We start from the raw sequence: 27,573 nt of genomic DNA, 5'->3' as shown, positions 1-27,573 counted from the left end.
TTGTCCCAGTGAAGGGATGCATAAGCTGCTTCCTTATAGGAGCATGTAAATCTTTCCAAATTGCAAGGTAGAGGAGTTCTACTTGGATGACCACAGTATAGAAAAGTTCTGTTTCCCCACCATACCCTTTCCTCCTCCTCATATATATCTAAGCTCCCAATTGAAGCCTAAATCCTGCATTATTCAGTTAAGGGTTTTGGTTCAGATCCTGAGAACACCTTTTAGAATTGTACTTGGTATCTGTTTTTACTGTCAGCTCATTCTGGTAACCAGGAACAGACAGAATTCTCTGTTTAACTCTTAAATTTGTAGAAACTTTGGCAGTATCTAAGCCTGGCCAGCTTATCACAAGCCTTTGGGGTGGGAGGTCGTTCTTTGGATAGGTGCTTGGCATTGAGAAATGATGCCGTACCTATGGGCCACCAGCAAGTCCACCATTTTTGCTTTTTGGTCCACGACCAACAGAATGGCGCCATTTCGTATCGTGAAGTCAAGTCTTGGTGGCAGAGCCTGCCCTCTGAAAAACCTTCCCCCATGCAGCTTGTTTCAAATGCCACCTGAAAGGCACTTTTTTCACCTCCTCTGGTTTGTAAATAGCAGCAATGGACCACATGCTACTTTTTGTATTGTTTCGTATTTCTTGTTTAGTTTTAATTTAATGTTATTTTAAATGTACTTGTTTTGTAGTGGTAGCTGAAAGTGTTTTGAAAGTGTCTTGATACTGTATATAAATGTGATTTTTAATATTGGTCATGTGAGCCTCTTGGAGGTTTTTTATATTAAGCAGTATATAACTATTATTAATAACTGCATGAATGCAAATAATAAATAGGTCACTTGAAGTTCAAATGGAGATATAAGTTCAAAAATATATGAATATGCACTACTGAAATAACATTCCCATGATATTTTACAACAGTACAAGTGGCAAAAATTCACTATTTTTCTGTGCTAGAAAAAGATGTTCCTGTTGAAAGTACAGAATTCCTGCCCAACTAAGAATATAAGGGGTGGTGGGGGTGGGATAGCAATCCTACCAGACTGACATTCATTTTGGATTTTAATTGCATCTGGCATAATGAAGCTAACATCTGTAGCATTAGTCAGCACTTCTGTTCCTAGCAGTGCTTAGGAAATGGCCAAATTATCCTCTTGCATTTCTCCAGATACTGAAGGAGTTGACAGTGGGAAATTTAAGTTATAAATGGGAAATAGCAATCCCTACACGGTCTATAAATGCACAACCTTTATTTAATTTACTTACCTGTTTCCTGCAAATGACCATGATGGTCATGACATCTTGGTTATTATAGCTACATTGTTCATGACATAGCTTTGTGTTAATTGGATTGTTGCTTGTGTGTTCTTCAGTATCGGCAAGTCATCTTTATGGAAGTGCTACCCTTTAATCTCACATACAGCAATCCCTGTGTTGCAGGTTTTATGTAATTTTAACTTTTTGGTTAGTTGCTCTGAAACCTGTTGAAGGGCAGGATATACATCTTTTCAACAAGTAATCTAATGAATTACTGTCTTTATAAGATTAGCTTGTGCTGCTCTGGGTTACTGCTAGGCCCAGTTCTAAGGCTTGCTTTACCAGCAGTAAATGACACATCAGTCACTGTACAAGCACAGCAAAATATTTTGCTGGAGCATTAATGCAGCATTGCAACATGAGAGCACAACTATTGAGGTTCTGAGTGTGAGAATCAAATGGGCATTTTGACAATGAAATTAACAAGTTTAGGATTGCAGACAGGATTGCAGACATGCAGGGGAAAAAAGCATTCACGAAACAACAATATCTCACTTGGAGTTGGAGAGCCAGAATAGGTCACCTGTGCTTCCAGGCTATTCTTTGGACCCTAGCTCAAATTCAGAAATGCCTGTTGTACTCCAAGGGAAATAACTTCATCTTCTTTGTTCTATTCTGTCCCCTTTCTGCTGCAGTCAGTTCAGGCTCTGCAGCCCTCCTCCCAATCAGTGCCGTACCCAGCCGTTTCCTATCCTCCTCAGCATCTTCTGGCAGTGTCTCCAACGCAGCAGTTTCCTCTGGTACTGTAGATTTTTATTGCTCTTTATGTGGATTGATTATGTTGTCTAAGCACACCTTCTGTCCTGGGGCTTTGCTATCCAGAGAAAAAAATGATGCAATTGCCATAAAACTCCTGTTTTGCTCAGTGGCCCTGACCCTGCTTGTCACTGAACCCCTCACAAGTCTGTCCAAAATTCATGTTTGAAAGTGATGTAATATTCCCTCCAGTGTGTGTTTAGGTGACTTCCAAAGTTAGCTACAGATACAGCATTATTTATACGTCATTGCCCTTTTAGTTCTGATTATTCTGCATTCACTCAGAGAGCTAGAATTATACAGTGACATGATGGAGCCAGAATTCACCGGTATGCAGTGGCATTGGCAATTTTGATTAGCCTGGATGCCACCCCATCTGCCAGCAAATTCCATGTTCCTACTGAGCTTAGCTGCTGGGACAAAATGCATTGTTCCAGCAACAACATGTTGTTCCCACTTGTAATGCAAAGTGCTTTCAGGTGGCTCAGTCTTGAACTGGCAATCAGGCCCTGTTAACTTTACACAGACCTGCTCATGGGGAGATAAAACTAGTAGAACCAATTTGCTGGTATGGATCAGCCCAAATGCCTGAAATTCAAAATTTGCTGCTGCCCCACTGAAGATATTGGTGCACCTACATGTCTAATCCCTTCCTTATCATTTATCCTGTCCAGAAGGGATGACCCTTCTTGCTTTCTGAACTACCTTTCTGTGTTCTGGGTGCTTAGTACAAATTGGGATTGTAGCTCAGACTCAGTTAAAGGAATCAGTAACTCTCCTAGCAGATATCTTAGCATGAAGGTCATATGTGCTCCCACACATACACACACACTTTTGAGGAAATGTGAAATAACTTTCAGCCACATAGTGAAAGGCACTTTGCAGTAGGGAAGGAATGTTGGCATCTGCTTTGGTTCCGCCTCCCTCACTGCAATATAAGGAGCTGCACCATGTTAGCCTCTTGAACAGCTCCAGAACGCAACCTGTAGACCAACGAGCTGTTTAACGTGCTGGGGCAGACGTGGCTGAACACCACAGGTGTTAATTTGCAGGCTGGACAATTCCTGAAAAGAACAGAAGGGCTCCTTCTCAACAAGCAAAGTGGAGAGAGTGATATAGTTGGAACTAGGAAGGATGGAGGAGAGGAGTACTAACTGCCCTTCACTGTTGTAGATGCTAAAGAAAGGAGACAGGAATCGAGGGAGAGGGAGAAGCAGAGCTCCAGCCTGTCTCCTCTGAGGCTGTGCATATCCACAGGCAGAGCTGGTACCACATTCACAATAAAAGGCTATGGGAGTTCATGGTGGCACACTTGGGAATAATGGAAGTTTGAGCAGGCAGGAACGTAGCAAAAATGAGCATCAGCATATGGAAACCAGTGGGATAAGTGGCAGTGCTCATGTGCCTTCTGTGAAGAGGTATCCACTTTTACACAAGCAATTGTGAAAAGGCAATCTTTCACAAGAACAGGAATATCACCAGTCCTAGAAAAACAGCTGCTGCAAAGGTATCCTAAGTTAATAGCACAGGAATACAGTGGGGGCTTATTAGAAAACAACCAAGTGGGAGTTAACATACTACAGAATAAATGAATCACATTTGAGAAAATTGTGATCAGAGCAGAGAGCTGATTTGTACTTCAGCCAAGTCTTACACACACAATTGCCATGTGACCTTGGCAATTTGCTGGTAGGAGTTGCCTCTTTATTCTTCCCTAGTACAGGCATATGTGCTTTTATCTCCTGTCAAGTTTAGTAACATTCCCAATTCTTGTCTGATTGGAATAGACAGCCAGATAGACTTTGACATTTTCTTAATCTCAGTTTAGGTACACAGGCTAAGCAATTGCTGAAGGTAAAACATGGAAGGTTGTAAAGATATAATGGAATAAGTTGGAGAAGTATTGAGGCAGTAAGAACTCCACATGTCCTGCGACTGAACCACATGGAAAAGTAGCCCATGTCAAGCTAATTTGATATGCAGCTTAAGAATCACAGTTAACTTACTTAAGTTGCAATTAAGCTTCAATTGACATTTAATAGGCTAGATAGGATGGTATCTATGTGTTTTTGTTTCCTTCTTCTCTGCTCTCCCCTTTCTCTCATTTTCTAATTTATGATTGACATTTTAAAACATCAGATTTTCTCTAGTCCTTTAAAAAGACAGAAACAAAACTGGATAACCCTTTAGGGTTTAAAATGGAAGAGCAAATCAGTACCGTAAGGTCAATACAGACCTTAATTTGAAGATGTAGCCAAGAGCAACGTCTTTCCAATAATACTTGTTTTGGCCCTCAGAGTCCACCTGATCCAGATGAGGCCACTTTTCTGGGTTCTTTAAGTTGACAGAGTTAGAAGCCCAAATGCTTCTCTTTTGGTGGTTCAGCATCTAATCCCATTAAATCTTTAGCTGGTACCCTATGTGCTTACCTATGAATAAATCCCAGTTAATTTACTAGGACTTACCACTTAGCAGACACACAAAGGATTTGTTAGACAAGTCTTTTACTGTTTGAGAACTAAAGAAAAGTATGCTTGTAAATTATAGCTTATTCCTTTTATTCTGTTGGAAAGCGGCTCATTCTAGCATCTGTCTGCAGCTAACATAGAAAGGGTCAAATTAATCTCAAAACAGGAAAATACTACCTGCTGTTATTGAGTCTAATATAGTATGCACCATTTTGTTTCTTGAGTTTTTCACAATTCACTTACAGAGTTAGGCTGGTTGGTTTGTTTTATTCACTTTATTGCTTTTTTGTGTGCTTAAATGTATTTCCTTCTGCTTTTTGTGTGTGCTTGTTTGAACCCATTTTTTTGTTTTCCAAATATCTACTGCAGAGATCTCTGTTGATCATTTTCAACTGACTTTTGCCTCACAGCGAGATGACATGACAACACAGTTTAGCCAGATGAGCTTAAGTCGCCAGTCCTCAGGAGACAACCCTGACTCACCTTCTGGTCCTGTCTACCCATCACCTATTATACAGCAGTCTTCCCCACAGACTGGTTACGTCATGGCATCCCCAAGCCAGCAGCTCCCTCCTGGAGGTTTTACAGGTTCAGGTCCACCAGTATCTCAACAGGTCCTGCAAGCCGCACCTCCACCCCAGGGATATGTACAGCAACCACCACCTGCTCAGGTCAGTGTCTATTTGTGATTGCTTCCTCCCCCATTCACCCTCAAATATTCATTGTGCATGATTTTTATAGCATAGTTGTAAAGGAAATGACATGTAGCAATACCAAATGCATGAACAGTTCGTCAGTTGACCCAGTTAACATAATAAGGCAGTTTTCTTCACAATGACTTGAAGCCTTCTAATAACTATTTTTTGTGAAAATCCATATATTATTGAGAATAATGACTACATGCAAACAAAGTGTCATTAGCTGTGTTAATTGATCTCATATTTGCTCCTTGACTGGGACAACTTTTCTGGCCAGTTCCCATGCATCTCATTACTAATTGACTGTAGCATCAAATACCAACATCTATGAATCAATAGATTTATCACTAATTGATAGTCATAAATGCATCTTTCTTAATGAAGCAGGTATATACATAGGAATGAACAAGAAACTTATTTCAGTGCTTTCTTGACTGTAAATTACCCAGTTCTCACCTCCTAGAAAGAAACATGGACCTAAACACGTCTACCTAAATCTATTGATTTTGGAGCAAAAAAAGTATGTTAAATATGCATGAATTTGAAACATAACTGCAGAAAAGCTTATTTTTGAAAATGTACAAAAACACATTAACGACTGCAAGAAAATGGGTATATTTCAAATGTGCACAATTGATGTGTCCATCCAGAAAATGAAAATAGAGCAAAATGTTCATGTGAAAAGAAAAAACAAAGCTCACTGTCTGATATGGACACAAGTGAGAAAGAAGTTTAAGGAATTTGGAGAATTTCCATGAGATCAAGGTTTGCCAAGTCGCGCATCACTATCCACACATTTAGCTGAGCAATACAGTGATGAGAGCTGTAACTGCAGGTATAAACCTGCCCTTTAGGTCAGTGCTAGAAAACACAGCTGTGCTTTAGAATTCATCTGCACATTATTCCTGCAGAAGAGAGGAAATAGTTTATCTGCGGCTCCACTTTTTCCAAAGAAAGGAGACAGAGCTGCCACTTTGCCTCTAACAGAAGTACCAGCCATGAATCATATTTAATTGACTTGAACATGTAAGACATGACAGATCTGTAATGTGTACTGGCTTCCTGAAGACTGATAAGGATTTAATGTTTGTGCCCGAACATTCCTGTTTGCTTCCTGAGTATCCCCACAGACCAAGAGAAGCGATTATTGACAAAAAGCAAAGTGCCCAGAGAATTTTCTAGCAAGCTTTATCAAATGCATTTTATTAAAAAGCTAGTTTTCCAAAGGTAATTATAGCAAACTGCACCCCAGCATTCTGAAATGTTGTAGCCTCTCTCTGTCTCATGCTTACCCTGCCTGCTTCTCTCTCCCTTTTCAGATTTTAACCTCCTAAAACATTAACCTTGTGTTTTAGTTTTATTTGTGTCAATTGTTTTTCATCCTATGGACAGCTGCTGATATCAGTTATGCAACAGTATCTCTTCAGGGTTACTCTCAAGGCTTTTTCAAACAGTTTGGAGAGCTAGTGCTGTGCATTAAAATTTCAAAAATTGAGCTGTATTTAGAAGATTCTGGCTTATAAAATCACAGTAGTTACAGCTACAGCAGTCATGCTTCTTTTCCTTCTGTACCTGCTGATCTCATAATATTTTTAGAGATTTGGTTTTTTAAAAAAATAAAAAGGCTCCTTGGAAAGTGAAAAAGCTGCAACAAAATATACAGTAGCCTTTCCATGATATTAAGAAAATGCCTGTCATTATGATTGGAGAGTTAAGGAATGGATGGGAGTGATCCAGCAAGCTTTCAAAAGGCTTCTCACAATATCCATCACCAAAACCCTCTGAGAATGGGATAAGGAAAGAGATCCTCTTATGGATTAAAAACTGACTAAAAACAGCAAGCATATAGGAACGAATGTGCATTGGAGAGGTAGAAACAGTGCAGTTTGCATGATCTGTCTTGAAACCAGTTCTTTCTAACTTGTTCATCTATGAGTTGGAGATATGCAGCGAGGTGGCCAGGTTTGTGGATCATGCCAAACAATTAAGTAAACACAAAAGAGATAGTTAAGACCTTCAAAAGGATCTTTTCAAACTGCATCAAATGAATGAGCATCAAAATAACAATGCAGTTATTCCCCCCCCCCCCCCAAGTGATGCACATTGGGGCAGGGAATGAAACTTCACATATATACTAAGAGTTTGAACTGGAAGTGAATGAGCAGTGAAGGGTTAGGGTTAGGTTGAGTTTGATTAAATTGGTCATTCCTAGTAGAAGCAACCATGTATGACAAGGGTAGCATGTCTTTTTTTGGTCCAGAGACCAAATTCCATACATACTGGCAGTGACCAGGACTAGTCTAAATCAATCGGTCAATCAAATAAATAAATAGGCGAATGAGGCAGGGCCAAAGACAAGCAAAGAAAAATGAAATAAAATAATCAGATGCAGTTCAAACATTGTCCCACTAGGCTTATAGAACACAGTTCAATTGTATGTGTCTGTACTCATGTCAGGAATGATCCCAGTTTCACATCCTTCACTCCTGCAAAGCACCACTCAGGAGTAAATGTCAGATCATTCAGGAGTACATGGTGTTCATGTCATGAGCGGAGCCAGCTAGAGCCAGGGGTCAGACTAGATGGCCTGAGAGGCCCCTTCTGATTTGCTCTGTTTCTATGTTACAGCCCAATGCAACAAGTTTCTTGCCTGCAACAGACAGCCCAGTTCCATGCAACATCTTTAATGACATGAAATGTCCATTTATAGGCTATCGCTGTGAAGATAACAGCAGAAGAAACTTGCAGGCCACATGGGGAACCACCAGGGGCCACATGAGTCAGAGGCACCCCATCCCTAATGTACATATTTAAGAAGGGAAGGAAATTCCTAGAAAAGTGAACATGATCTTGGATATGGGGAGGAAGTGTTCTCCTAACCCAATAGCTATGGATCTGCTACTGTTAGTAAATTTGATACTGAAGTATGTACATTATAAGGCAAGTTGATCTATAGAGTGACTCCTAGAAAGGCTTTTTTCTCTCCCCTCACTCCCTTTCTGCATCCCAGGTTTACATTCCACATTGCAGCCCTTAAATTAAGATACTCTCAGCTGAGATAACGAGTGTGAGACTGAGTCACAATTAAGTTTTTAGGAACAATTGTATCCTTCTTGTGACTGTTTCTTATACCAGGAACAGTCAGGTTCAAAAACTTGCCAGGTCAAATAAACTGGTAAAATCAATTCCTATGTGTTCACTATGGGTCATGTGTAGAAGAAGCATGTTAGTACTTCCTGATAAATGGAGCATGGAAATGTGCACAAACACATGTTCATCATTGTGTATTGATGAAATGTGTATATTTTAAAATGTGCATAACTGATGGATACATCTGGAAAATGGACAATATAAGAGAAAAGGAAATGGATGTTTCTTAGCTCCCTTTCTTTCTAATCTTCTAATGTGAAACTCTACAGTTTAAATTTCTCTATGTTGATTCTGGATTCTGTGAATATGTTGTTATCCACTGATAATATGGTGCCATTGTCATCTGCATAAATATGGCTGAGATGTTCACAGAGAGGTTCTGGAACAGTCTGCCAGAAACAGGAGTTAAATTTCAGTTATTCCAAAACAAAGTACTTGTGTTTGAAGATCACCTTGCAGGCTATAACTGTTCTCTGGAAAGCCAATTCTTTTGCACAAATTTGTAATTTCCATTGTATGGGGGTTGTATGTGCTACTGTAAATCCAAGAAACTAAAAACCTGTGCAGATTTTTTTTCTGGGTTGTGCAAGAAGCAAGGCATGGGGAGCTCAGTTCAAAGTACCGGTGCTTTGATCATGCCCCTGCATCAAGGTAACAAATGAAGATCTCTTCTCACTGCCCCAGCTTCTAAAGTACAGTCGATGGTGCCCAGAGAGGGGCCTTTTCCTGCTGTGGCACATTCCCTGTGTTCTGTCTCTCCCTATGGACTGTCCCTCTTAGAAAGGTTTGCCTTTTAAGTGCCAACTGAAACTTGTTTTTCTCACAAGTTCTTCCTATTTTTACGCCTTTGCAAATTTCTCACCTCTTAGCTTACTATCTTTTTTGTTGATTTTATTCACAAATCATTTTCATTTTTACTGGTTAACTTCCCTGAAGCTGAAATAATAAAATATTATTATACATATTAATAGTAATAATAGTGGGCAATCTGGCTTGCCCATCCCCTGGGTTATTTGCACAGAATTACCTTTTCCAGCTGAGATGACAGTATGATATTATTATTACATTATAAGGAGCCTAAAGCGACTTAGAATACAATAACAGTAGAGTTGGAGGGGGCCCATAAAGCCATCGAGTCCAGCCACCTGCTCCACTTTTCACATGTGGTCACACATAGGCCTGCATTTTTGCAGCTAGCAAAGATGACGCAACATGCCAGCTCAGTGTATAGCTCTGCTGGCTAGCTTGCAAGGCTCTCCTTCTCTCTGTTTTATCCTCACAACAACAACCCTGTTGGCTAGGCTGAGTCTGTGCCTGGGCTACATCACGCAGTGCCCTCCATGGTTGAGTGGGGACTAGAATCCAGAGCTCCTGTGTCCTAGTCCCACACTCTTAATCGCTGCACCACACTGGAAGCATCTGATGAAGCAGACACTGTCCACAAATGTTTATGCCACACTGAATACATAGCTTAGTGTCTAAAGTGACATCAGACTGTGTTTGCCACTAACACGGCTGCTCCTTTGGAAAGAGAATATAAAGCTGTCAATATAAAGCTGTCCTCAGTAATATGTTTGTCTGTGCCCTGTTGAACTGGTAGAATGACAAATATACCGAACTGTTATTATCTTTGCTCCTTAGATGCTTCTAAAGTAGATCTGGACAGCGGTCCAACAGTCTTTAAGCTGATTTATTATCATCATTGGTGTGGGTGTGGGGAGCAGGAAGACTTCAGTGAGTAAAACACAATCAATATGGAAAGCTGTTTTGGTACCATGAAGTCCTGCTGTCAGATTTGGTACCGCGATGGGGAGGCCTATGCGTAAACATTGCATTTGTTTCTGTAATGGTAACAGCCCAGGGGCTTCTCCCCTGTCAGGTCCAGTGCTGTGCAATGTCGCCACTAACAGATTGTGTGTGAGCATGTCCAGTCAATGTGGGATTATCTTTGAAAGTAAAAAGGCAAGTTGGCTGAGCCTGAGAGCCTAAAGATATCACACATTAATTAAACTTTAGTATATTAAAGCTGTTGCCTTCTCAAGCCTGGTTTCCCATTTTGCATCAAAGGAGGCTCAGAAAGATTTTAGAAGAGGCTCATCTAAGAGGACTGAAAAGCATTTGTTCTGCACTTGCCTTTTACTCCTGCCCTGCATTGTCTCATTCTGACTGAGACACCCGTTTAGAAGCTTAACAGTTCTTTTTCGCTGCCCAGCCTGTTATCTGATTGTACTGTGACAGTTCTCTGTGGTAAGCTGATGACTAGAAAATGCCTTGAGCAGTTTGATTTTGTTTTCTATGGGAGAAAATGCCCTTTTCAATCTCCCTGCTTCAGGAAAAAAATATGCTGCATGCCCTCTGATCTTTTACTTCTGTCCCGACGTGTTTCATAACCTCAGCCCAAGAGCATTATGTCAGTATTTGACCAATAGCCACAGTGACCTCTTTCACGGCTCCTCTGGTTAATTATGAGCAGTGGGAAGAGCTGGAAAAAAACATGGTGTTAATGAGAATAGAAGGAGTCATGTCTCCACCCCACAAATCTTTGTTTTTCAGTCAAATCTACTCTGTGGAGTAAAGACTCGAGGCTTCAGAAATAGCAGTACCACAAATGTCCTTGCTCTTCAGCAAGTTCTTGTAGATTCATGTATCAGTTTGAGCTTCAGCGGCTTCTTATTGTGATAAAGCCTGATGTGCAAGGTTGCTAAATGAAAAGCAAAGCAAAAGAACACACTATTGTTGTTTTTCTGACACTTATATGCATGGCTGACAATGTTGTGTTACAGTGACTCCACTGACACAGTTTTCAGTATGGATCATGCATACAAAACTAGTACCATGTGGCATTCACTTTACATGGATCTATGCAGTGATGCAGCAAGCTGTGCATGTACCTAATAGATGCTTTCTCCATGCCCATTGAAGACCTTATCTTTTGGTTTCTGTTTTGCACATGGAGTCAGTATGATAGCATAAAGATCCAAATAAAATGTCATGATGAGGGAATGACTCCCAAGCATCCATGCTCTGCCTGAGTTAGGAGATGATTAACTGATAGAGCCACAGCAAAGAATTGTGAACAGGGTGCAAAACTGGGAACATATAGGTGTGATCCAGACCAAGAGTACCAAAACTGATTACGCCAAGATATTCTAGTGTGCCATGACAACACAGCTGTCTAGGGATAAGTGTATCTCTTTTACTCTTACTACTGATGCACACACAATTTTTAAAAATCCAGTGAAGCATCAGAGCATGGTGAACTTCATGCATGATAGTATCAGAGTTTGCTGCATCCCAAGGCACCTGGCACAAAAACCACTTTCACTGCATATGGAAATCCTTTATATCCTTCTTGTCCACCTGTTGATCTTGATAGAACTAATCCTTGTGTGAACTTACATTTCTTCAAGTCCTAAGTTTGGAAAAGGCCTTTGGCAGATCTACAGAATGATAATATTTGAACTGAACCTGGCCAATTCTGGTAGACTCCCTACAGCTTGAATGCCATTAGCCACCTGTAATGCCCCTTTTGGTAGAAATGCAGTCATAAATAGAATGATTAAATAATATGACTGTTATCATGCTGCCGCTTTCCCATTATGCTTTTGATTGAGTTGTTTTCCCCATTTGATTATTTGTAATGTCTGTTCTTGGAGAAATTATGAATGCTTGGTTACTGTCAAAAGATATCCATTAATCATCCCAAATTATATGATTTCTTTCCACCTAATGCTGCATCCAGCAAACAGCATTCTTCAGAATGATCAATGGCTGCTTTGATAGCCATTAAATGGAGTATGTAACAAATGCATTCTCTTCCAGTCAATTTAAATAATAATTTCCCTGTGGCTAGCTCTGTATAAGTGTATCTAAATTCTACAAAGATAAATTGATTTACGTTTGTATAATACTTTGTAACTATACATTGCTGTGTGTAGGCTACCAATTTATGATTATTTAAGAATACTCATTGTGTTTTAGGGATGTAGACCTGCCATCTAAGACTTCTTTCAATATCAAAAGTGCAGTAATTTATTTGTAATTATTACACGGAGGGAAATCCTTACATTCTGCATCACATCTTGCCTTTCTGTTCGTTTTTCCATGGGTCTTCATTGCTGAGCTGTCAGAAAAGAGTAAGCATACAGAGATGAAGCTGGGATATAAGGGAGTCAAATGTACAGAACTTCAAGATTAGTGCTGTCTATTCTAACTGGCTATGGGTCTGCAAAGGTTCAGAGAGAAGCCTTTCCCAGATCCAGGAAATGAGAAAGATTTGGCCTGGAATCTCATTCATTCAAAGCACAAGTCCTTCCACTGCATTGCAGCTCTCTCCTGTCACTGTTTTTATCAAGTAAGCCCATAGCAAAAGAGGTACAACTAAATTATTAGAAACTTCTTTTTTTCCCATCAGTTTTGTTTTGCCGAATATTCCTACTTTTCCAAAACTAAAGCCTTTGCTCTAATTTTAATTATAGCTGTTCTTTGTCATTTTTGTCATTGTTCGTTTAATACATGACTAACTAAAACAATAATAGTAGTTCTGTTTGGGCATTATTCCATGTAATTGTTTTGATGGAGGGCATGCACTGGTCCCACCCACACCATCACGACTCAGGCAGCTCCATCTTTTTGCTGTGCACACCCTGTGGGGTAGTCTGTAGTTCGCTTTACCTGTGTAGGTCCCCCCCCCCCGCCCCACTGTTGTGAAAAGTTCCACATCTCAGAGGAAGCAAATGCAGATGTGAGCAGCTTCCTTCTTCAGATATCTGCAAAAACACATGAACTGCAGGATGGCAGAGCTGACAGGGCTTCAGTACCTCCTTCCGTGTGATTGTTACTTGCTTACAGAAGGCCTGAATACAGCTAATGTACAGGCCATACATGTAGTTGTTTTTCGTACTGTTGTCAGCAATTGTTACTATCCTCCTTCACTTCTGAAAGTCCCTGACTTGATCTGATTCAGACTACAAGGTCTACTATTTATTGTCCTTTTGTCAGAATCTGTGTTATATCCTGCATGGCTCATCATGATTAGCTTATCCAGGTACATGGCATCTTACCAGATCATTTTTGCCCAAGCCTTTATCCATACAAGACTTCTAGGCCGCAATCCTTTATCCACTTATCTGGGAGTAAGCCCACTGAACTCTGTAGAACTATGCATTGAACTTTTGAATAAACATACATATGATTACACAGCAATTTAGGTGATCATTATTTTCAGAGATCAAACATTTGTCAGGAGTTCATTCCCACTGCATTGCAACTAGCAATATTCTCTAATTTAGGATTCCCAGGCTCTCATTTGGCCTTCAGAAATGTATACTGTCCTTGATCCACCAACTCTTTTTATCCATCCTGCAAAGAACTGTGTACATCAGCCATAATTAGTTAAAACCCCCAGCTCCAACCATCACATTATGAATAGTGTTGCTTCATCCCATTATACCAGACAGCTACAGCAATTTCTCCCAGCCTATTCCCTCCCCTTGGAACAGCGCTCCCCCATCTCCATGTTCTCTGCATTGTCTATTGCTATGAAATCATTTACTGATGCTGTTTTTTTATTACTGTATGTAACTAAAGCATTAATTATATTGTATTACCTGAGAAAATAAAATTGAGGATTGTAGCCTTGAATGTCTAAACAAGGCTTAATTTGAGGGAAGGCTGAAACAGTATGCTCAATAAAATGTTAAAAAGCTAATTAATGCAGCTTTCTGTTTTAAAGGAAAAAAAAAATCAGTTTCCTGACCTCTTTCTGTAATATCTCCTGACATTGGGTGTAATCACAGCCTTGCTAAGGTCTGTATGCTTAGTGCGTCATTGTAGGGCTCATGGATCCCTACAATGCCTTCTTCCATGTCAACTCACTCCTGCACTCAATAGTGGTATTCATATTTAAATACGTCTGTAAAGTTCCCACTTTATTCCAGGAAATGGTATGACAGCACATTGTTGAAAAACAAAGAGCAAGAAGCAATGGTCCATGAGCCTTTCTTCAGAAGTTCTCGCAGTATCAGTTTTTTCCTTTCATCACTCGATCTATCTTGTGAAGTAGGGTTTCCTACACCTTTCCTGGCTTCTACAGTGAGTCATCTCTGGCTACTCATCTGGCTCCTTTGGTCTGTCTGTTCCTTTCTTCTTTGTAATCAACCCTGCTTCAAGAAGCAGGTTGCCCTTGCAATTTTGTCTCTGATGTTCTATTCTTTTTGAATAACAGTATGCATCACTGGTGGTGCTTTACAGGAAGTTATGGCAAACCTAGGGAACAACAGTTGTACAGTTCCTTGCTTAGATTTCTTAATAGGGTATTTTCCTGTTCCTGTGGTTGATACTTTGAGGATATTTAATAGACCTGTAAATGTGTAATATTCCACTTAACAGAATAATTTCTATGCTTTATAAAATATTTTGGACAGCTTTTCCCAAGAAGATCAGGAGACGTTCTAATCTTCAAACCATGCATTTCATAAATGTTTTTGAATTGTCTGGGTGTGCAGTTTGTTGTATAGCTTTAAAGTTTTATAATACATGCTCAGTGCTTCTTATCTTCCACAGATGTCTGTGTATTATTACCCATCTGGTCAATACCCTACCTCAGCAACTCAGCAGTACAGACCCATGGCCTCAGTTCAGTACAATGCGCAGCGGAGTCCACAAATGCCACAGACTACGCAGCAAGCAGGTATTTGCATCTATTACTCGATTCTTCAGCCAGATCCCTCCTTCCTGCCATGTGTCTGGGTAAACTCATAGATGCAGCCCTGAGCCAAATTTGTTTTTAAAAGCAAACCAACACAAGGTCTTTGCCAATCATGCCAGTCCCTAAAGACACTTCTGCTGGAGCTCATCTAGGCTCTTTGGATTTCCAAAAAGAAAATCTTTTATTGGATGTGTGTGCATAATCCATTATGGTGGTGGCAAAATTCAGAGAGACATGGGCAGATTATCACTACCTCAATTTTTAATATGGGATGGGAAAAATGTATTCTTCTCCTTAATGCACCCTATTGCCTCTTTTTGTTTTCAAGGTAGTTTTTGAGATTCCCATCATTGATTCCCATCATAATGGTCTTAAAGATTAAAAATATCTCATTTCAAAACATAGAACTAAATATCTATCGAGCATTTGCCCTATTGTTGGCGTGGCAAAATGTCATCAAGCACTTCAGTCCTTAAAATGCTGGGTCAAAGATGGGGCAAACAACAATTACTGGATCTGCTCCTATTTCAGTAATGTTTGGATACCATCTTTTTCTGAACTGCCTGCATCTTTTAAAACTAGTTTTTAAAAGGTAGGTTACTTCAGCACACAAGGCTGAGTCTCTGAACTACCAAGATAGCCTCCTGAACTTTGCTGTAAACCTTGGTAATGCTATGCTATTTTCCAATCCTTATGTTTGTGTTAGTCATCACGAGCACAGCAGGTTACAAGGTTCTCTAGAGTCTGTATAGACTCCTGTTGGTATAGACTCCTACAGTGATGTGCAGTTGGAAGGGGGGCCGTTACACTGTAAGAGAGTGAGTAGCAGGTCTCACAGTGAACCGGTCTCTTTTCCTACTGTGTCACGTCGCTCCTAAGAATTGTGGATTGACACAGAAAGAAAGCTGCTGATGCATGTTGCTTTATTTGCACTGGTTGGTGAGGTGTCCGTGGCAGTGCTATTAAACAGCTCTTGAGAACACAAGAGAAAGAAGAATTGATCATCTAATTCTCCACTTTACTGCTGCCCTATTCCGTGATTCTAACAAGTACTAACTAATTGGGAAGGAAAGTGGTGTGTGTTCCCTATCAGTCTATTATTGCATGGTTCCAGGCTGCTGATCTGTTAATGGGAAGTTTCTGTTAATTTATGAAATAATTAACAACACCTTATTCTTAAGACAGTTTGGTCCACAGAGCTTATAAGACTTTGAAGTCTTCTGTAGTCTAGACATTTTGAGTTGGAGGGGAGGGGTCATCCCATCCATACCTTCAATATCTCTGTAGTGGAATGGAGACTGACTTGTAATCCTTTCATAATTCATGTTAAACTAACCCAACAAATCATGTATAATTGATTTGTGTGATCTTTATGTAACACGAGCATCAAAAGTGTTTTTCTACTCCTTTACTTAGCTTAATAGCTTCTTTACTATGGTGTGCGTTAACATTTTCTACATTTTCTGTATCTAATTGAATGCAGGGTTCATTTACTAAAAAAATTGAGTGTCTCATATTGCTTCATTTGTCTCAGCAACATCATTTAGTATTTATTTTTGTTACTGATTCACATTTGGTCTGTTAACCTAAAAGCAAAGTATATTGTATGAAATTATTTTCTTTTGCTCTGTGATTTTTACTACATATTTAGTTTATTAGTTAAATTGTGTATCAATAATGTGGAAATTCCATTAAAGAAAGCATATTTGACACAATATTGACTCCACTTTTAAAAGTCATTTGATCATAAGGAAATGTTTTTCATTACTCATTTATCTAATATACTGTATTTTAGCAAAAATGCTACATTTTTGGAAATATAGTGTGGGGCATTGGTACTTTTTGTGCTTGAGAACTCCTATCGATGACTTCTTATCTTTGAAAGATAATTTTCAGACCAGAATATAAAAACTTCTAAATTTTCAATATTTCTGTCCTTATTGTGAATATTGGTCAGTTGCTCCATGGGAGCGCACACTATTATTCATTCATTGCAGATTTTCTGTAGCTACATTCTACTATTCTTTCCATGTATAATTTACCTGTTCTTGATTTCCATATTATGTCCCTTGCAACTAACTGCTTTTCAGGGTATCTGTACATTTGCAGACGGACTTAAGATGACATCTTCTGTTAGGACAGTCAATTTGAAATGATTCTCATAACAGTGAAGCCTTTGATATGTGGGGAAATCTAAATCTGTCTTGTGTCCTGGTGCCATTCCTGGACCTTAGCACAGGGAATACATGGTCTAGAACCTGCTTTCCTTTATAGCCATGCGTAGCAGCAGAAAGAGCATATGTTGAGCCTGTCTCCAACCACTCTCCCTCCATGCGTCTTGTGTATATGGGTTCTGTCCATTGCAGGAACATCTCTCAGTGGCTGAACACCCACCCCCAACTGCAGTTCTTACATACAACGGCACAATCCTATGTATGTTTGGACCAAGAAAAGAAATCCTCCACTCCTAGCAGGCCCTAATCTCTCTCAGCATGTATAGGATTATTCTCTTAGGGTATTAACCTAGTCCCTGCACACCAATGCATGTACGCTTCCAAACGTGGAGCTTCTGTGCATGCAAAGAGAACACATGGTGCCGTGATGCTCTCTGCTGCCTTGTGCCTTGCACTCTGCGTTTCATCTACAGGGCCATTTTCTGCCATCAAATGAAGCACCACAGAGGGAAAGGGAAGGAAGCTGGAGCTTCCTTCCTCCTTTCACTACCACGGCCCTTTTGCCCGATCAAGGCTAATTTCCACTTCAGGGGGGCAATCAGTTGAATTCTGTTGTGCTGGCTCGAAGGGGGTCACACATTTGGGGTCACGGCTTTGTGGTTACAGGAACTTGAGAGCCTGGACTCCAAATAATCCCACAGGCCTCCAGACAACGGCTGGGGAACATAGGATTATGTCCCTATTTGCATTAATAAAATGTTAGACAGATTAAGAGGAGTCTGGAAGTCCTGGTTTATACCTTTGGAGGAGAATTCTTTGAGGGTTCGTTTCCTTTGTGCATGAAAAGCTATCTTGGTAAAACCAAGCCATTATAATGAACTATATCAACATGGTGTGGTTTATGAAAGCTACAAAGAATGGGTAAAGGGTTTTTGATGACATGTTTGTGCATACAGAGACCTGTGCAAGCCTGTCAGAATTAAGCCGAAAAAATGAGCAGAACAGAAGCAAAGCAGCAACATCAGAGGCATTGTGGACAGTTTGAGGCATACTGTTTTATTTAGTATTTGTTACAATTATATCCCATCTTTTTTCCCCATTGAGTGGAGGCCAGGGCAGTGCTTACATAATCCTCTTCACCTCATCCTCAAAACAACCCTGTGTGGTAGGTTAACCTGACCCAAAGTCACCCAGTGAGCTTTCAGCCCAAAGCACCCAGACAAACACTCCAGCACAGCCTTCCCCAACCTTATTCCTTCCAGGCACGTTTGGACTACAACACCCAGAATTCCCAGTGTTGCCCCTAAGAATTCTGGGTGTTGCAGTCCAAATGTGTCTGAGGACCACCAGGTTGGGGGAGGCTGCTCTAGCGATCTCTTACATAGGAGGAGGTAATTGTGGAACTGTGTTGATTGATGACACTTCCTCAAGCAGCTTCCCAGAAGATTTGGTCGCACTTGTTCTTGTTGAGGGATGCTGGGAATTTGAAAAATGAAGCAGTATGGTGAAACCCATGGGAATGAAAGCAGTGCCTATCAGCAGAATAGCAAATGCAATGCAAGAGCCTTTCTGAGCCTTAGGAGCTTGAACACTGTATTACAAAAAGAAAGTTCATCTGCTTATTGCAGTCTTGAAAGTGCTTCTCTCTCTTGCAAGCTTGTGAGAGCAGATCGTTTTTTCCCACTGTGGGATACAGAGGTCAAGGCAAGCTCTGATACAGGCAATTTGTTTTGTTTTGCTCAGAAAAAGTCTGCTTATGAGTAGAACAATATTGATGACTTCTACAGCTGAAGCAAAATGTCAGTATAGCATCCTTAATGTGTGAGGGACTATGTATTTTCATACAGCTGTGGTAGGAGAGCAATATCAAGTTAAAATGGCTCCAAGGCAGGAACAAAAGATGAGCTCACCTAAAATTAGATTACAATCTGACAGCAATAAATCATTTTGCAAGAGGGATGAGGACTTGTGTGTGTGTGCACACGCATACACACTTCAAAATAGTATGGCTTGTCTGTAGGGAATGGGAAAGATGTCTATCCTTCACATAGGGTTGACTTCAGGAAGACTGCTGCTTAAATTATCTACCTATGAAAAGACAAGATTTGCTGCATAATTAGTGTTCTGGGCTTTAAATTTGTGCATTATCACAATTCACACAGGAAGGTTATGGAGATCATATGCCAGTGGATAATTATTTGATTCTGGGTAATCTGCTTTATTCAAAATCCCTAGATCATGTTTGTTGTCTTTTTATTTGTAGTGTGGGATAGCAGGAACAGCATCAGACCTGCAGTTAGAAGGCAGTAAAATTGGTTTTGCTTCAGGGCTTGGACTGAGTCTTCAGCAAAGCTCTGTGGGAATGATACAGTCAAGTTAAGCTGGTCCAAGGGCAGAAACATATGCATGTTAAAATAGAAAAAAGACCTCCAATCCCCAACATGGGGAATTGTAGGACTTTTTCCTTTCTAAACATATGGAAGGTCATACCCTAAGTGGAAGAGTGTATTGTATGCTTAGCTCTTCAAACAATTAGTATTTAAACAATTAACTTTAGCTGATCCATGCTGTGTATTTTTCAATGCTAGCAGAGAGGGTGAGACATCCTCTAGTGGCTTGGTTGTTGTGCTGTGATAAGCCAGAATTCTTTAGAATGCTGTTCCTTAGCAAGAGCAGACCACTGATTCTCTGCCCATGGTTTGTTTCACATGACCGTAACAGAAAGCCATCAGGGATTCCCCTTTTCCCTGGACAACAGGATAAAATCCTGCCCATAGTTTCTCAGGCCCCAGAGCCCTGGACCAGAGACTGTATTCAGCATATGACAAACGCAAGCTTGGAGAGCAAACAATTTTATTAAAAGGATAAAATACCAAGGGGAAGAGGGTGCTAAAACACAGATGCTAAAAGGATAAAGCAAGATAAAAGGGCAAGGGAGGGGGGAAAGGGAAATTGGACAGTAGCAACCAAGAACCCCCAACTCCCAGGCCTTGTTGGCCCCCTCCGACAGAAAAAGAACAAAGCTCAGCCTAGCCTCAGCTATACACTCAAATACTCTGCTGCGCACAAGCACAAGCAATGCAAGATAGCACAGCACTCTTTGGCAAGGAGAAATAGCAACAGACAGAACCTCCAAAAGAGGAAGAAAAAGTGTCTCAGTTTCCCAGGCTTTATTCCCCATCCCTCTTAGCCTAGGTCAGCTGACTGGGGAAGTGAAGGCCCAGTCCTTGGCACTATCCATTTATCCCAGATTTTGATCATCGCTGTTACCTCCAGTGTCCTCGAGGCCATAATTCTTGATAGCTCCCAATGCTGTATCTCAAAGAGGGGAGGTTAACTCCTGAGACCTTGGGAGTATTTTTATAGCATTTTACCCAGCTATTCAGTTAAGCTTCCCATGTTCTCAGGAGCCAACAGCTGGTTCATGACATCCAAACTGTGAACGCTAGCTTATTCCTTTCCAGACAAATCAAAATCATAAGCTAACGTTGGCTTGTTAGGGGAGCAGAAAGCCAAAGTTCCCCATTTGGGGATTACTCTGAACAAGCCATGCACAAGAGAGTTTCTGGGTTATTTTGACACTCCCACTGGTAGAAGGAACAAAGTGGGATCAATTGAACTGTGTGTAACGGTATGCTTAGTCACGCCCCATGGCCCATTACATGGGAGCTGCCCACCTGTGCCTGTGCAGTATTAAAAAATAATTAATCCAACCATATTTCTGCTTCAGAATTAAGAATCAAAAATATATGTCTGGCCTTGGATTAACCTCCTGTTTGGTCATGCAGTACATGGCCTCTATATCATAAGATCACAATATATGATTGTGTGCTTGTTTGGCTGACCCTTTCTTTAATTAACTTATTGCTATTTCATTTATACTCCACACTGTCATTTCTCCTTTTATTACATTTCTTTATAGTAGACAAGGCTCTTCAGGGCCAATTGCCCTTCCCAGGACAATTTACAAGCAAAATAAAGATGTTTATTGTGCTGACAGATTAAGCAGTGACACTTTGGAAGGTACACCCAAGAGATGGCTCATAATCTTGATTATTAGTTTGTGGATTTTTTTTCCCCTGCCAGCATGTTGAGGACTTTTTGTATTGGAATACAATTTTAGAAGCTTATCATTTAACTTGTTCTATTAATTTTAATTGTATACTTGTGACTTTTGGATTGGCTCCTCTTTCTGTAATTAGGATTGTCATGCTTCTATTTAATGTGTGTCACTATTCATTCATGTTTTTTTCATTCATTGGTTTTTTCCCCTTTATTTATTTTAATCTAATCACTTTGAAAGGTGATTTATAGATCCACATGTAAACAGAAAGGATATGCAATGCTATTTAAATCTCTTTTGCAAATAAACAAGATTTGGATAATTAGGAATGCTCTTTACAGAATGTTACATTGATATGAAGATAAATTCAGAAAGATACAGAAGATAAATTCAGGACCTCCTTCCTTTTTTAGTTTAGGTACCCTGATTCAAAGTATTATTCAGCTTTATTTATTATCACAATTATAGATGACATCAGCTTCATTTAATATTTGCAGACTATTCATTGAACTCTGGAATTTATCTGATATTTCTCCTTCCTGATTATTTGATTTGGTTTTGTTTTTCCAGCATTCCCAGTTAAAGAATGCCATCTAGTTAAGCAAATAAATCTGTCAGACAATGCCAGGTTTCTTGAACAAGAAAGATAAAAACAGTATTCCTATATTCTTGTCAGGTTGCACTATATAAATTGCATTTCTGCCACTATCAGTATTTTATTTTTGAACTTTGACTTTTCCCTGTGAATAGTTTGAAGCCATTGAAGCATCACTTTACTGGCTGCATGATAAAATGAGTATCTATTTCCTACACACACACACCAAATAGATGGAATCAGCCTTGGGGGTGATACCATAGCAGCTTAGAGGTTTTGTCTATTTATACAGAGGTTTGTCTTCCAAATATTTTTCAGATGTAAACTTTACAGCCCCTGAAAACACATTTGTAGTATGTGAGTATTACTATGTCAGATACAAAGAGGAACAAACTAGAAGTGAATGAATCATGTACCTTCTGTAATGCAAACATCTTAACAGTATGATGAGACTTTATAAATACTCTTTCTGGGTTAGTTGTACTTTTGTTGAGGCATGTGACATAGAATGGGGACAAGAAACATCGGGGCAGTTTTCTTGTGTTCTTTAATGAAGGAAAATCTATGAATAGCCCGAGGTCAGAATTTCACAAAATGTGAGACAAGAACTCCCTGGGATTGCTGAAAGGAAGGAGCAGGACTGTGGGTGAAGCTAAGGATGCTCAGAATGGAAATAAACTTGGCTGATGGGTTGTATTTTTTAAAGAAAAGAAGAAGAGAGATGTGGGTTTTGCTTGCCATTTCTGGAGATGAGTGCTCTAGTCATGCTCACAGACTATTGTCTTGGAATACATGGAAGACTGAGGGCAGAAACCTCTGCACATGGTAGCAGCCTTTGGGTTGCCAACATTCCTGCCTGCATGGGTAGCACTCATAACCAGCCTTCAGAGCTGGTTATTATGTAGACTGAGCTCCCTCCCTCTCTGCATGTGCCTATGGAGATGACCAAAATACAGAAGCAGGTGGTCTTCCCTCCTCCCCAGTAGAGAACATAATCACATGAGCTACAACCAGCCTGAGTGTTCAAATTAGAGCTACTCAGACCAGAATCTGGCTGCTGGACAGAAAGACTTCTTGCTGCACTAAGACTAGGCAGGATCTACAGGTCATAGAACATAGAAAACAGAGCGAGTCAGAAGGGGTCTCCTAGGCCATCTAGTTTGACCCCTGGCTCCAGTCGGCTCCACTCACGACATGCGGAGCCTGTCACAGATATCCTGGTCCTGCCTATTTCTCCATGCACATGGGCACAAACTGCCAGGATTGCTCTCGTCCTGCTCCAGCAGAATTGGATCTGCTAGGAAATGAGGTGTACAAAGAGGGTCATGGCCATGCACCTTATTTCCTAGCAGAATTGGGCTCCTGCGCAATAGTTTGGCAGGTTGAGAACTTTATTCTGCAGGGATTTATTCTCCCAGTTTCCCAGCAGAATTGCTGGGAATAATAAGGGCTTCCCTCAGAGACTTTGAGAGGGAACTGGATAGAGCTAGGTAGACAATCCATGAATTAATTTCAGTGGACTATAGCCAGTTACTGGCTGCAGAACCCAAAACCACTGAGGACCAGTCAGTTCAGAAACACCTTCCTCCATCCCACCACAGCATCAGTTGTGCAAATACAGAAGCTGATTGCCCCCTGTGATGGTTCGATTGCATCCAGCCCATGTAAATTCTGTGCAGCCTGCATTAGATTGCAAATGAAAGGATTCTGCTGAGAAGAGAGAGACTTAACACTATTCTACTCTGTTGCCTGAACTACCTTGATTTCGAAGCCTGGAGAAATTAAGGCACTGAGGGATTAACACAGGATACAGTGGTTTGGGAATTCTTTTCAACATTTCTGCCTTAATGGAATGACTACAGGTATAATGAATTTATGAGCAGAAAAGTTGGCATTATCATTCATTTCAATATTCCTATGACCTAAAGTAGCATATTCTTATTCAAATGCTCCTGTGTGTTACTCAAACACATTATCTCTCTCCTTTTAAAATAATCTCTGCTTTTTTCTTGAGAGCAGGGAACAATTGACTGCCTACAATAGCTTCTCTTGTCAATAGGCTGCAATTACCTGAGGCAGATACATATTTAAAATATATATGTTTCTTTTGATGATAGATGTTTGTGGATATTCTACAAAGACCAGAGGTTTGTCTCAGAGGAAGGGCAAGGTATCTGTTTTAATAAGGTATTGTTAGCATTTACAGCCAGTACCGAGAATGGGGGAAGGTCATTGCCTTGATGCTGCTGTTCTGAAACGAAGCTCTGTAAGTGTGCTCAGCTAGAATGGTTTAAACAGACCAAAAATAAAAATAAAAAGCCTGCATTTAAGCATTGACATGTCTGTGGTAGCTGAAGTGTTTGCCATCTAATCTAATTCTGTAAACAGCCCAGAGAGCTTTGATTATGGGCAGTATAGAAATGTAATTAATACTAATACTAATAATTCTGTCGAGCCTTAAAAATAAACTTGTGTATATGCACATGTGCAGTTATCATTGCTTAATTTCTAAAATGGGAAATGTTGAAAGAGGTCTTATTCTAGTCTGCTTGTCTGACATGGGGATTCTGCAGTCTAATTCCAGATGAAGGTGCCTAGTTTTGATTATTCAGTGGTGAAGACAAAACATTCCACTGGATTCCCAAAACATCCACTCGGATGGCCGTTCAGAACTCCAAAGGCAAGCACAACCAACAAGCACAGCTGTGGTAGGTTCTGGCTCGAATGAAGCAGGATCCTTCTTATGATAGTAGACTGGTGTGACACAATGGTTAATATTGTGTATTTAACTATTCAGTCCTCATTTTTCAGAATACACATTAATGCAACAGGACTTACATTCATTTTAAATGATAGCCTACAAAGAAGAAACAAATCTTTTTCCTTAGACAAATTTGCATCAGATACAAATACATCCATGTGATTGATCTTCCCTGCAAATCTCAAAGCAACAAGTCGAACAAGCTTTCAGATTGAATGGATGTTTTTGTCTTCACATAAGAGAACATTTTTAAAGGATTTCACTTTCTATGGAGAGGAGAAAGAAGGCATTTTTATAAATTTTTCCAAAAACCCACACACAGCTGAAGTAGTACTGCAAGGAATGCCATAGGGTTTCACTCTGTAAAGGAATAATATATAACATAATATAATATAATAATAAAACTGGCCCATGCAAATGAAAAAATAGATTAGGAAAGTCGTAATGGCTCTAGCACACATAATAATTTGGAGCATTGGGATGTACTAAGTTGGGCTACATTTGATTGGATTGTTTTTATTTAAACCATTTCTAACACTCACTTTTTAGTGCTATTTCAGGACAGCTAACATCAAATGGAAATAAAATGACAGCATAATCAAAAGAGGTCAAAAATGACAGCAATGGAACAAAATCAACAAATCATATTGCAACTTAAAACCAATCCAGTCACACTGTAAAAAAATAAGGTCTTTGTTTAGCATTGAAGAGCTATTAAAGTATGAGCAAACTTTCTTGGGCTGAGCATCTAGAGACAAGCTTTCTGGTTCCTAAATCCTAAGACTTTCTCTAGGTAAACACCTTCTCTTTGAATTCTGCCCAGAAATAGGCTGATAACCAGGGCTGTTCTTTGAGAATAGATAATACATGTTTCCATTGACTGGTTCCAGTTAGCAGTTGTGAAACATTATTTTCATCTAATCAAAGTTTCCAGTCAGTCTTCAAAGGCTGCACCCTATATAAGATGTTGGAGGAGCCTATTATTATCAAATAATAGATTATCAAAGCATGGACTAGTACCTTTGACCAGGAGGGGTTATAGCCACTGCATCAGATTATTCTGGTGAAAAAATTTACTTTCATTTGTTGCTCCTCATCCAGTTCATTGATTCTAACTACTGGCTCAGTTTGGGTGTAACACTGAACAATCCCTGGATTGTTTAACCAAGAAACTGCAATGATGAATGGAGCACATGAGCTATGTGCCAGTGCTTCCACTACTAATCAACAACCCAGGAACACCCTGTTTGGTGTTGTTTCATTACTCCAGAGCTAGAAACTCTGGATTGTTCATTTGATCAAGAACCCTGAGTTAAACCAACAATTGTCCAGTATTTCTGGGTCTGGATGTCAAAAGTCTAGAAGTTTCCCAACATTTTGCCCAACAGATGACATGTGTCTCATGCTGTTCCCAGGCTAGAATCCAAGCATAAATGGATGACTATGTCCTGGCCCAGTATAAAAAATAGCTGTTCTGGAACAAGGTTTTGCAAATGAATCCTATAATTGGAGGATTATTTAGAGCAGGCAAAGTGTGGGAGTGAAGCTGGCCCTGCATTCTTCCCACTCTACAAAGTAGCTAGATAGTCAATTCCGGCCACCTCCCTACAGTGCTTCAGAAGTGGAGAGGAAGAGGACTGAAACACTGGCAGGATGCACTGTATCTCAGTGGTACCAGTGTCCTCCTTCCCTTGCTCCCTACCTGGGAACACCCATTAGAACCCTTCTTCATGGTCTTTCTTCATGGTCTTTCTTATGACCTCTGAGAAACAGCCACTGATTGTGAGGGAGGGGGTGAAATCCAAGGATGGATCCCCAGTTCCAAGGTCAAGACCTGTTTTCCATCCTCAGAGCTGGGAATCTGAAAAATCCTGTGGCCCTCTAGACTCTGTCTACAAACCATAGGACTGCCTGCCTGTATAATGTGCAGCAATACCTTCTGTTCCACAACTTTGCAGATGAACATAATGAGAAAATGGTAAAATCAGCATTGTTGCTGCAAGCCCCAAAGAGTGGGAAAAAGGAATTGCCGTGTATTTGGCTCTGCATCAACATTTCCAACAGTATTTTTTAGACATTGAAAAGAATGGCTGCCCTGTCTTCTTTTTTCAACAATCCCAAGAAGCTTGTGAATTCCTCTTTATAAGCATCAGGCGTTTTTGTTGTTGTTCATTACCATTTTATGTTCTAGGTCTTATTCCATTGCTGTAAAGGCAGTCCAAACTAATGTATTCATGTCTGCTATTCATTCTTGGTTCTTACATAACACAAAGGTACTGTAGAGTTGGAAATACATCAGGCTGCTCATTTATACCATAATGTGACCCTTTGGGTAAATATAGACTACTATGATTTATTAAAGAAACAGGTGTGTGCATGTTAAAATAATGGTTTGCCTGAGAGAGATGCTTGTAATTGACTAGGAAAATGGCTTATGTTGCTCTTCCCAGACAAGTTGCAATTAATCAACTAGTATTTGCTTCATTTTCAGATAGAATGCCAGGAACAGACTTTGCCACCAACCAGTGATGTTTGACTATATATTTTGTTTCTTTATACAAGTATTTCCAATGCCTAGCACTGAACCACTGACGAGAAAGAAATGGTCAGTCTGTGCTATGGAGGGGCAAAAACAGTGGAATTAGGGGTGAGCATGAGTTGTCCAAGTTTGCTGATAACATGAATTCATTTAAAGTCAGTAAAAAAGAGGAGGCAGTGAAGAGCTCTAAAGGATGTCTTCAGACTGGAGGAATGAGCATTAAAATGGCAGGTGTGGTACAGGTTAAAGACAGGATCTGAGCTAGCAGTTACTGGCAATGAAAAGGATCTTAACATTGTGAGAACTGGTTTGATGGGCTATCAGAATGACTGTCTTCCCCTGAGC

At 40.1% G+C, this 27,573-nt stretch overlaps 1 protein-coding gene across 1 annotated transcript in view; it reads left to right on the top strand.

The window, feature by feature from the left end:
- The window catches only part of ARPP21 (cAMP regulated phosphoprotein 21), a 158,531-nt gene that overhangs the window by 109,357 nt on the left and 21,601 nt on the right, over positions 1-27,573 (top strand). The window contains exons 17-19 of the mRNA XM_044455162.1: positions 1,951-2,055; positions 4,950-5,210; positions 14,952-15,078. Coding sequence (XP_044311097.1) covers positions 1,951-2,055; positions 4,950-5,210; positions 14,952-15,078 — 493 coding nt within the window. The remainder of the gene's footprint in view (positions 1-1,950; positions 2,056-4,949; positions 5,211-14,951; positions 15,079-27,573) is intronic.

The sequence above is a fragment of the Varanus komodoensis genome, unplaced genomic scaffold, assembly GCF_004798865.1.
Source record: "Varanus komodoensis strain SLA01 unplaced genomic scaffold, ASM479886v1 scaffold10, whole genome shotgun sequence".
NCBI classification, from domain to species: domain Eukaryota; kingdom Metazoa; phylum Chordata; class Lepidosauria; order Squamata; family Varanidae; genus Varanus; species Varanus komodoensis.
This window is presented reverse-complemented; position numbering and strand designations above follow the sequence as displayed.